This window comes from Borostomias antarcticus (genome assembly GCF_949987555.1).
Source record: "Borostomias antarcticus genome assembly, chromosome: 10".
NCBI classification, from domain to species: Eukaryota; Metazoa; Chordata; class Actinopteri; order Stomiiformes; family Stomiidae; genus Borostomias; species Borostomias antarcticus.
In genome coordinates, this window is record NC_140243.1 from 16706828 (window position 1) to 16719327 (window position 12500).

The following is a 12500-nucleotide window of genomic DNA, read 5'->3' on the forward strand; positions in this document are numbered from 1 at the left end:
TAAACACCACTGAGGTAGAGCAGGGCTCAGACGTACAGTAAGGGGGAAAGCAGGGGAGAGAGAGAGAGACAGAGAGAGGGAAAGACGGGGTAAAGAAGTAGGGGAGAAGAAAGTGTAGGTCATGGAAAAGGCTAGAACAGTGGTTAAGGAACAGAGAGAGAGAGGGAGAGGGAGAGAGAGAGAGAGAGAGAGAGAGAGAGAGAGAGGGGGGGGGGGTGAAACTATTGTTGACGTGCTGGCTGTTTTCATGAGTGGTTTAGCAGAGCTGGAACGCCAGAGACCAGTAAAGTCATTTCCATTCGATTGTGCTGGAGGGGGGTGGAGGGACGCAGTCACATAAAAACATTTATGTCTTCAAAGCAGGCTATTTATTTGGCTTTAAAACCCAAAGGAAAGCAGAGGCATGGAAACGGGAGACTGTGGGGAGAGAGGAGAGCAGCTCAAAAGATAAAAGGAAGAGTGTTCATATTGTACACACTGGGACAAAGGAAAGAGAGAGAGAGGGGGGGGAGAGAGAGAGAGAGAAGGTGAAAATGGACAGGGAAAGAGAGAGAAACTGATTTTGCACGCCCTGTCATTATGGAAGGCCCCGTCAGAGCTGAGAGACAGACAGTGAGAGAGATAGAGAGAGAGAGAAGGAGGGATGGATTAGGAATGACATGATGGAGAGACGGAGGAGAGAGTGAGAGGTGCTATGGCTTTTGGTAGGCCTGTCATTACAAAGGGCTGGAGACGCATTCCGATCCCATTATAGACCCTGACCGCAGGGGGTAACGCAAACACACACACACATACACACACACACATGAACACATAAACAGGGTGAGAGGGCTGGCGTTAGTGAACTGGATATGACTCTGCACCCGAAGTAGCAACAACGTCCTGCCAGACACACACACACACACACACACACACACACAGGAGGGGCGGCTTGCTGGCACGTTCACCTAGTAATTCCCTTTTAACCAAAGTGGCCTCGGAACTGGACCAAGCTAGATCAGAGAGCTACAGCCAGTACAACGTGGATGGTAGTGTATGTGTGAGTGTGTGTATTGTGTGTGTGTGTGCGCACTAGTGTATGTTTGTATTCACGGTCAGCAACGTGCCCCGGACATTTCTGAACACATATGGTCATGTCCACACACACATGCAACCGAGCTGATTCATTCAAAAAACCTTTAACACAAACACAACCTCCACAAACCCACATCCCATCATCAGGCTCTGGAAACACACACACACACAGACACACACACATAGTTATCCCAAACACACATACCAGGAATCCATCAGGGTAGTCTGGGCTGAGGGTCATGCCCAGGTGGGAGTTCTTCAGGTTCTTGGACACGTTCTGAAGAGCAGTCTCACCTGTCGGGTGAAGGTTCAGAAGAAGTTTAGGTTAGGTTAGGTTAGGTTAGGTTAGGTTAGGTTAGGTTAGGTTAGGTTAGGTTAGGTTAGGTTAGGTTAGGTTAGGTTAGGTTAGGTTAGGTTGTGAAGGTTGAGATGAAGGTTAGGTTAGGTTAGGTTAGGTTAGGTTAGGTTAGGTTAGGTTAGGTTAGGTTAGGTTAGGTTGTGAAGGTTGAGATGAAGGTTAGGTTAGGTTAGGTTAGGTTAGGTTAGGTTAGGTTAGGTTAGGTTAGGTTAGGTTAGGTTGTGAAGGTTGAGATGAAGGTTAGGTTAGGTTAGGTTAGGTTAGGTTAGGTTAGGTTAGGTTAGGTTGTGAAGGTTGAGATGAAGGTTAGGTTAGGTTAGGTTAGGTTAGGTTAGGTTAGGTTAGGTTAGGTTAGGTTAGGTTAGGTTAGGTTGTGGATCTGTGGGAAGTGTCATCATCTGCCCTGTTAGGCCTCTCACCCAAGTTCACTTTGGTACAGTTGGAGTTCCTCTCCTCTCCCACAATGCACTTGTACACGTCTCCCTTCCTGTTGTTGGGTGGTCCATCCCAGGGAGCACCAACCAGCATTCTGCATCAGAATCATACAGCCAATCATGTCAGGGGGAGGATATGGCATCGTCAAGTAAAGTATATGTTAACAACCGTTGTTGTCTTTAGGCGTCCTCAAATAAAATGTGTTATTATTATTTACAATCGTCTTTGGCGGAGCGGTTGCTAGGTTGTTGTTGTTTTACGTAGTCTGGGAGAATCTCCCATCGCCACTGATTGGCTGACCACATGAATGGGCGCCACTGATTTGGGCAGTAATAAACGAATGACAAGGCTTATCCCCAAAACCTTCAGACTAGGGCCACAAGAACCCAGACACGCATGTGGTGATGATGATGACTTACGATTTCTCTCCGTCTGCGTCGTTCTGCAGCACAGAGAACCCAAACAGAGCTTCCTCTGGACCACTGAAGATTCTCGGACGCTTCACGTCGATGTTGAAACATTCACACAACCCTGAGATGAGAGAGAGAGAGAGAGAGAGAGAGAGAGAGAGATCCCCATGTTATTATATTATAAATTGAACTATTGTTAAATGTTTTCGATTGTATTGTTGATATATAGCTTCATGTTTTGTTGTGTATGTTATGTTATGTTTTTATACATAAACACATAATTACTATCACATAATCACTGATACTCACTCCGCGAGGCTAGGTCTGGGTATGGGAGCTGAACTCGCAGCAACCCAGACCCTTCACTGTCAGAGATAACATACCCTCACACTCACTTTTTATTTATTTATTTATACATAATCTGAATGTTGATTTTTTTAATATTGATTTTATGTACTGCTTTGGCAATGTGGGTTCTTTTCACCTATCGTGCCAATAAAGCTCATTTGAATTTGAATTGAATTTGAGAGAGAGAGTTGCTTCAAAATATATATAGGACGACAGAAAATCATGAACAGACGACATACAGTACTGACATTTAAAGACGGTCATTGTCTTGTCATGGTGTTATTATCCAAGCTGAGTAACTATTATGTTCCCTTTTCTGCCCAGATTCAGTTAAGAGGGATGAGAGAGAGATAGAGAGAGAGAGAGAGAGAGAGAGAGAGAGAGAGAGAGTGAAAACAGGGATAAACAGAGTGACCAAAGGTGACCTCTGGGGAAGAAGGGGAGTTCAGTCTAGGGGAAAAGAGAGGGAGAGAAGAGGGGGGAGATGGAGGGAGGGGGTAGGGCGTGTTAGAAAAACCATGGAGCATAGTAGCTCCCTGTTATGACACACAGACCTGCCCTTTATACAGAGAGAGAGAGTACAGTAAAGAGGGAGACGGAGGCAGAGAGAGGGAGAGAGAGAGAGAGAGAGAGAGAGAGAGGAGAGGTAAGGCGAGGTAAGGCTTAAGGAATGGAAGAAGGGCAGGTCGTTGGGGAAGTGCAAGACCAAGAAAACAGACACGGAAACTAGTTCCAACTGTCAAAATAAAAACCACCACACAGCTCTCTTTATGAGGAGTCCGTTTAGCAAGAGGCAGAGATGTGGACAAACACCGGACTCTCCGAGAGGTCCAAAAAGCTTGACCAGCGCTCCGATTCAAAAAGGGAGAGCAGGAGTTGCCATGTAAATCTAAAGAGATTTCGGTCACCTTGTACTATTTTTACAGCCCAATTTCAACCTATTTCAGTTTCAACCAGTACTGTTACTAATGATTTATATGACAAGTTGTATTTTAAGCATCTTACCACCAGCAATTACATAGCTACTTCATACAGAATCATCCATCAAGTTTGCTATGTTTGCTATGAAATAACCATTTACCAGATTTATACATAGTTAATAATAAGGTACTTTAATTTGAGCACTACGCTGCACTTTGTTATGTTGTTGCTGTGTGTACCGTACTGGATAGGGTCTGGCTGTGTGGTACAGTAGTACAGAATCAAAGTGTGTTCCTGAGTGAGGGTTCAGATGAGCAGGACGCAGTAATCCCCACACCACTAACAGAACCAGAACCTTAGAGAGCCAGCATAAACACACCGTCACCATGGGGCAATACACCGACTGGGCCAAATCCACTCTCTCCCTCTTTCTCTCTCACACAAACACACACACGTACGCACACGCACACACACACACGCACATGCGTACACACACACACACACACACACATGTGCACACACACACACACACACACACACACACACACACACACACACACACACACACACACACACACACACACACACACAAGAAGCCAGGACAATCAGGGGGATTCAACATGACTTGAAGGTAATTGGATATGTTCACTGCTTCTGAAAGCTTCATTCTTCCTCCTGTTCACTTCTCTCTCTCTCTCTCTCTCTCTCTCTCTCCCCTGCTCAAACTTCATAATCAGACTTTCACCGTCCTCCTCATCGTTCTACCACTCTCTCTCTCTCTCTCTCTCTCTATCTCCTTCCACTTGAGCCACAGGTCAGTCATGTAACCATAAATCTGCTCTAACCTTTGACCTCTTACCCTCTGTGTAAGCGGACACATCTCTATAGGAGAAGGATAAGCAACATAGTCATCCTGCTCCTGTGTGAGGAGTTTCTTCCAAACGAATTCTACCAGAACATTCTTTACTTCTCCTAGCAGAATATGGGTTGGAGGTTGTTTTGAGCGGGTAATAGTTAGGTCCCTTCCTCCTCCATGACTGTCATTAGACAGCCAGACATGACTCAAACTCAAACTCCACTCAGCTCAACGCTTCTAGTCGGCCGCCTCAACTTTTTCTCCCTTCACTTATGGTTCTCTCTCTCTCTGCTCTCACACTCGCCTCTCCCATAAGTTTAAATTCAATTTGAGGCCCGTCTGCTCCAGCAACAGAACCCCAACCCCCCGTCATGACTTCCTCCTCTTCCTCGGTCACTTTATCCTCCCACATCTCGTTCACCCTCCACCCAGATCTCAAACCACCGCTCTTCATCATCCTGTCTGCCTTCTCTCTCATCGCCCTCTATCTCCCAAACCCAAACCACACAGCCCCTCTCCTCTCAGTCATCACATCCCCAGACAGCCGCCCGTCCACCCCTCTCTCTCTCTCTCTCTCTCTCTAATCTCTTCCCTTCACCCGCAGACCACCACGCCATCCGCTCCTCTGATCACCCCCCCCCCCCATCTCTTATTCTCTTCTGTCCATGTTCATCATATCCCTTACCCCCAACATAAAACCTCCCTTTTTCCTCCTCCTCCTCCTCCTCCCGCTGGTTATGTATGGCAAATACATTTTCTATTCTATTCCCTTCTATTCTCTCCTCCTCCTCCCCTCTCTCACCTCCTCCTCCTCTCTCCTCTACCTCTCTCCTCCTCCTCCTCCTATCTTTCCTCCTCTATCCTCCTTCTCCTCTCTCCTCCTCCTCTCTCCTCCTTCTCTCTCCTCCCCCTCTTTCTCCTCCTCTCTCCTCCTCTCTCCTCCTCCTCGTCTTTCTCCTCCTCCTCCTCCTCCTCTCATGGTTCCATCTTGGGTTTATGGGTCAGAACAGCAATCGTCATGGCAACTGACTGTAAACATTTGCGCCTCCAAACCGGGTCCAGATTCTTCTGAGTGTACAACCACACACTTAAGTCAAGACAGTGCTGTGTGTGTGTGTGTGTGTGTGTGTGTGTGTGTGTGTGTGTTCGCATGTGTGTGTGTGTGTGTGTGTGTGTGTGTGTGTGTGTGTGTGTGTGTGTGTGTGTGTGTGTGTGTGTGTATGTGAGCATGTGTGTGTGTGTGTGTGTGTGTGTGTGTGTGTGCATGTGCGCATGTGTGTGTGTGTGTGGGTGTGTGTGAGTATCAGTGAAGCTGACACTATTACGTAGGTAGCAGAGAAATGCCTGTGTGACAGTGTGCAGAACCTGGTCCTGATGTCTCTTTTGAATTGGCTTACGTCATAAAACTCTCCTACTCTCTCCATCTTTCTCTCTCCTTTCCCCCACTTCTCTTTCTTCTTTCTCATTTTTTATCTTCCTCCTCTCTCGTCTAGGTCACCTCTGAGACTCACACATCTGTCCCACCCACCGCAGTCAAGGTGTCTCCATGTCGGTCTGTTTCTGACATCTTGTACTGATTCAATTGCAAGGCTTCTCCTCCTCACCACCCCCCCCCCTCTCTCTCTCTCTCTCATCCTCCCTCTCTGCTTCTCTTCACCTCTCCCAGACCATCCCTCCATCATGTCCTGTTCTGTTCTCATCACTGCTGCTCCCCGGGGGGGGGGGGGGGGTTGCCGTGGGGGCGGAGAGAGAGTGGGAGAGAGAGAGAAAGAAATAGAGTGATGGAGAGGAAAGGAGAAAGCGCGAACAGCTAAGGAGAAATAAACATGTGAGGGAGGATGAACAGATGAGTGAGAAGGGGAGGAGAAGGAGGAGAGAAAGACTGAGAAATATTGAAATAGAGAGGAGAGGGGGGAGAGAGAGAGAGAGAGAGAGAATGGTAGATGACAGGAGAGCTGGATTGTAACGAGGAAGAGATAGAATGGGAGGAGAGAGAGTGGGAGCATAGGAATTCCCCTGTCCCCATAAACACACCCACACACACATGTACACACACACGTACACACATACACACACACATACACACACTCTCACACCTGTGTTCTACATTTCAGTTAAGCATAACAGTCCTGGGACGCCACACTGGAGGTCTGCAGAAGCCATCAACATCAAACACACAAACACGCTCACACCTACAGTACGTACTCCAGCATGACCCGAAGGACACACACACACACACACGTCATACAATGAAACAAGGTCCCTACATGCTTGACTCAAACAAGTAATGAAGTACATCGTGCAGGTTAACCACAAAGTGTCTGACTGTGGGAAGTGGAAGGTAATTTACTCGATGTAGTCCTCATTCCTCCCTCAGCACCTGGACAGGGCACCCACAGAACGCCGTGCTGGTGGCAACGTTACAGGCTGAGATGGTTTTAAACAGTATTTAACCTGCATTTTACATTGGCGGACATAAACACCTCGACATTCAGTAAACTACCAGCTTGACAGAGTCTGTTTGTGTTTAGGTAGGGATATCAAAACCATAATCTACCTCACAACCTCAGAGGAAGCACTTAAAGTTTTAACACGCCCTGTGATGCACAACCATGGCTATGCCTTGTTTAATCAAGCCATGAAAGCTGGAATCTCTTTACCTTTCACAGCTACTGTACTGTAATATGGCAGTTTAATGACTGCTTATTGCCTATCTAAACACTCATTTTAGGTTGACTACAATGGTAGGCCTCTGTGGTTTCCTGCTGCAGAGCAGGGCTGGTGAAGGAGGTTTCATGCAAGAGGGAACATGAAGAATGGAATGGATGTGATGGACTAACTGTTCACAGTGTACGTGACTTTAAAGTGTTCTCAAAGTCTACGTGACTTTAACGGAAATGTCGTTTTTATTATAGCTCAGATATCATGGAGAATTTGTGTGGTAGAGATGGATACTAGGCCTGCTGATAAACCTGAGGTCTGTCCAGTTAGACAGTCCTTTCGAAATGCATCATATAGGCTTTTCTCCGCATCAGGAATAAGGAATGGAATTTCTTTTGGGAAGTCACTTTACCCAAGTATAATATAGGAAGGGGTTTGGAGACCCCGAGAAGCACTACATCAATCCTGGCAGCTATTAGCCCTTTGACATGTGTCCGCTGAGGAAGCTGCCCAGGTTAATGACCCTATCGCCCAGTTGGACACTGCAGAAGAAGCGGAGAAACAGCTGTAGGTAGAGCAGACATGCCAGAGAGGAAGACCCCAGCTATATGTAGCAGAGGTCTGACGGCTTCCAGAGCCAAGGCTACGGTTTAGACCCCCTGAACTGTAGCTATGTATAAGCACACTAGCAGATGGGCCATGGGCCATTATAGCAAAACAACTTGCTAGATGTAAAGTTTGTGGTGAAACTGCTCATCATTCATTCATCATCTCGCTGGAGGGCTACGAGATGGGAGATCCAGAGTATAAATGAAGAATGACTAAAGGGAAAAACGATTTATGTCTTACCTTTGAGAAGGACTAGAAACTTCAGGAACAGCAGGTATTTGCGCAGCTCCATTTGTGAGAGGGACGTGGACAGATGGAGAAGGTGTTTTCTCTTGCAGAGTCGCTCGAGTTGGTTTAACTGCGCGTCGGCATAACAAGGCGCACACACGCGCTCCTTCAGCTCGCACTCAACTCCAGGGACCGGTCAAATCCGTTCAAACGTTGTAGCAGTGGCATTGCTGGCGTGTGTGAGGTAAGGTGAAAAAAGGCGATGTAGCCTAGGCCTACTATGTTTTACTGACAGCAGCTTAGCCCACCCTTTAAGCAATTCTGGAACTTGCTATCGTTAAGGAACTGGCACCTTAATGACCCATGTCAACATACGTTCCGCTGATTCCAAGTTCCAACTCAAAACCAAACACCTGTTCCGACGAACAAGAGCTCATTTAGGGTCGTTAACCATCACTAATGCGTAACAGCTTCCCAACTAGGCTACGTATTTCTGGTGCTTCCACAAAAAAGAAATCCTGTCAATCAATCAGTGAGAGTGGCATTCCACTTGGCTCATGCTTTAAAATATATATACTATATATTCTTAAAAATTAGGCTACCACAGGCTACATTCCTCTAACTTCTCAGAACAGGCTCAATGATGTTGGTCCCCTAACAACATGATGTTCAAATGAACCCCCCCTTGCTTTTTTATCGCTCAGATTCTGAGTGTTCTGTCTGCATGCCTATCCCCCAGCTAGCCTAGCTCACTCCAAAATGAAAGAGCGCTTTTATTCCAGTAGCCTAACAGCTCTCCCGCTTCCCTCCACCCAACTCTACTCCTCTGCGCGCGCCTGGTTCACATTTTAAAACCTCAAACCCACATTCACTCTCTCTCTCCACCTCTCTCTCTCTCTCTCGTCCATCTCAATTTTCATATACAGTTCCCCCATTTTGCGACTTCTCTTTGTATGTGTTTTGATAAAGGAAGATTTCCCTATAATTACGTTGCTGGATGAGCATGATTGATCAGAACTTTTTCCACTGTGAAGAAAGGGCAGTTTCTCCAAACATGCTGTAGCTGTACTGGCTAGATACTCTTTCTTTTAATGGTAGTTGTGGAAAGAGAGGTGTTTATTTGATGGATTTGTGTTTGCCATTGCTTTGCGCGTGCGCGTGTGTGTGTGTGCGCTTGTGTGTATGTGTGTGTGTGTGTGTGTTTGTGTGTGTGTGTGCTTGTGCGTGTGTGTGCTTGTGCGTGTGTGTGCATGTGTGTGTGTGTGCTTGTGTGTGTGTGTGTGCTTGTGTGTGTGTGTGTGTGTGTGTGCTTGTGCGTGAGTGTGTGTGCATGTGTGTGCGTGTGCTTGTGTGTGTGTGTGTGCTTGTGTGTGTGTGTGTGTGCTTGTGTGCGTGTGTGAGTGTGTGTGTATGTGTGTGCGTGTGTGTGTGCTTGTGTGTGTGGGTGTGTGCTTGTGTGTGTGTGTGCTTGTGTGTGTGTGTGTGTATGTGTGCTTGTGTGCGTGTGAGTGTGTGTGTGTATGTGTGTGCGTGTGTGTGTGCTTGTGTGTGTGTGTGTGCTTGTGTGTGTGTGTGTGCTTGTGTGTGTGTGTGAGAGTGTGTGTGTGTGTGTGTAATGCTTCCATGGTGCGTATGTGTGTTTGCTTGTAAGAGGGACAGGGGAATTCACTTCCACTCTCCTATTCTATCTCTTCATTCCACCATCATGATCTCTTCTTATACCACTGTGACTCACTAATTTATTTCTCACTCATTCCCTCTTAGCCCACTCTCATCTCAGCCTTAGAACAAGAATTGTCCTAACAAAGAAGTACAAACATTTTAAATTATATTCTAAAATTTAAATTCTAAATTATTGTATGAAATAGTGCCCTCTGTAGTGCACTGAGGCCCCCTAGGGGTCCTGGGCCCTCGGATTAGCAAAAATTGCACTGCTTCAGTGTCCACCAGATGGTGCTATTGAATCAAACTTCAGTCACCCATTGTACCTGCGGTTTCGTGGACTGTCCAAAGGCGCCAGGTCCAATTGCGTGTTGAAATTGTTACCTCTAGGATCAGTGTCTGTATGTCACCACTAGGTGTCACTCTGCTCTAACCCATACCAGGGGCCAGGCTGAGGATGTAGGGACATATCTCCATGGATGGGATGAAGCCGCACTACAGTCTGCTCACGCCGAGCATTTCCTCTTAACGGTGATGGTTTTGGGGGGAGTGGAAGCTGATCCTAAATCAATGCTTAACGGCAACAGTCTCTGTGTCACCTCTGGGTTGGGTGGTAAGCATGTTTGGTTTTTCTCGTAAATCAACTCTCTCAGTCACATGTCAAGACGACTGTTTGTGGTGAGGGAACTTTGCCAGTCTTGGAACTCTAACAGAAAAAGGAGTGGATCTGCTGTCACAAACTTCATTACATGATACAATGAACCAGGTTACTCTGGCAGGGTTCCTGGTTTTTTTCTGACTCTTATATATTTTAGCGATAATATTTCAGCATTATGTGTCTGCTCCTCCTCAATCTTCTCCTTCCAGAACACTCCTCTCACCTCCTCTCCTCTCCTATCACCTCCTCTCCTCTCACCTCCTCTCCTCTCCTCTCACCTCCTCTCCTCTTCCTCTCCTATCACCTCCTCTCCTCTCCTATCACCTCCTCTCCTTTCCTCTCACCTCCTCTCCTCTCACCTCCTCTCCTCTTCCTCTCCTATCACCTCCTCTCCTATCACCTCCTCTCCTTTCATCTGCTCTGCTCTCTGTTCCTCTCTTCTCCGTTCTTCTGCTCTCCTCTGCTTCTCTCTCCTCTGCTTCTCTCTCCTCTGCTGTTCTCTCCTCTCCTCTGCTGTTCTCTCCCCTCCTCTGCTCCTCTCTCCTGGGCTCTGCTCCTCTCTCCTCTGCTGTTCTCTCCCCTCCTCTTCTCCTCTCTCCTCTGCTCTGCTCCTCAGGGCTTTGAGAGAAGGTAAATGGAAAGAACGCATGTGATCAAATACAGATGAGTTTTGGGCAACAACTAAAACCAACAGACACACACACACACACACACACACACAAACACACACACACACACACACACACTTATTCCAGCATACAAATATCAATTTGCATGTAGTGCATTTTACACTCATATATTTGCTCACACTCATATATTTGCTCACAATTATAGGTTGCAATAAGCTCATACCATACGTGCACATGTGCACTACTTGTACTATATATAGACATTTTGCATTCAAGTTCACATAAAACATGTCTGCAGTGTGTTCACACAGCCACATGCAAGTTAACACACACACACACACACACACACACATGTGCGCGAGCACACACACCCTCAGTTTCCCACATTAGCATTGCTTTGCGGGTGGGTGTTAACTAGACTGGCAGCATAGTAGCGATGATTCCCAGCCTTATGCAATAACGCCAGCTCGCGAGCTCACACGCAAGCACCCACCTACATCGCCTGAGATTCCTCCAGAGAGGTAGAACCACACGCTGTGCCGTCGCACACCATTGTCAGGCTTATAGCTCAGATATGCACACGGCAAATTACTGTCAGATGTTGAGCCAAGCTATGCAAGAGAGCACATGCTGTCTGTTACACCATAGACATCAGTGTGTAGAATACGCTGTGTGTCAGTCAAACATTTCAGATGTCATAAATATCCATTGTGTCTTGCGTCGCAGCTGTAACTTGATAACCCGAGCTGTCAGATAGAGGCTGGTGATAAACGTCCCACCGACAGGGAGTGTAAGGTGTGAGATACCGCCAAGTGTCTATTTATCTTTACATATGTCATGACTTACATACAGACATGACTGAATGAGCTACTACAGCATGTAGATGTGATATATAGCTGGTGGCTGGAAGCAGTTAAGTTTTACCTATCACAAATCCAGGTCAACAATATCTGTGGCCTGTGCAGCGGTATAGGTCTAGCAGTAGACCAGCCTGTTTTCCTCCTGTCTCCTGGCACTTCTAAAGTTCATCTGAGTTGGCAGCAGAGCTGCTTGCATTCTTTTTCTATGTGTTTTTTTTATTTTTACAGTTATGATATTTTATACAGTCAGCTACTTTCAGCAACTTGGCCTGGCTTCGTCGTCCTGATCACAACTTTTTCTCTGCCTCTTTGAAAAGGTGCTGTATTGTGAAGGTTTTTTTTTATAACCTCTTGCACATACAACAATTTATTCGATTTTTTGTTGTGCGTGTGTGCGCACGTGCGTGTGTGTCACATCTGTCATAAATCCAGACCAGCGGCCAGTCAGTTTTATGAGGTGTGCTCCTAGCACTCCCCAAACCACACAGTCTACCACAACCAATCAAGTCACACCACAGAACACCCTATCCAATGGGGAAGTGATATGGCATGTCCAGCTATGACATCACTGTGTCTGGTATGAGTTGGTCTGACCGCTGCCTGGAACTGGTCAAAAGAGAGGAATGGAGAGATGAAGAGGAGGAGGAGGGGGGTGGGGGTGATAAAGTGTGCCTCATTTATTCAGTAATCAAATACAGACTCTCCAAATCCTGGCTCCACCTCACTAAGTAGACTTCCTTGACAATCCTCCCTCCTGTTTCAATGTTTTATTCGCGTACTCTTTACTTGTT

General features: G+C 46.6%; 1 protein-coding gene across 1 annotated transcript in view; it reads right to left on the reverse strand.

Moving 5' to 3' along the window:
* The window catches only part of itga10 (integrin, alpha 10), a gene marked incomplete at both ends in the record, with an annotated part of 30471 nt that extends 22507 nt beyond the window's left edge, over positions 1 to 7964 (reverse strand). Inside the window, 4 exons of the mRNA XM_084444340.1 lie at positions 1280 to 1368; positions 1852 to 1961; positions 2287 to 2398; positions 7913 to 7964. Of these exons, the coding sequence (XP_084300466.1) occupies positions 1280 to 1368; positions 1852 to 1961; positions 2287 to 2398; positions 7913 to 7964 (363 nt within the window). The remainder of the gene's footprint in view (positions 1 to 1279; positions 1369 to 1851; positions 1962 to 2286; positions 2399 to 7912) is intronic.
* Between the last annotated feature and the right edge of the window lie 4536 nt (positions 7965 to 12500).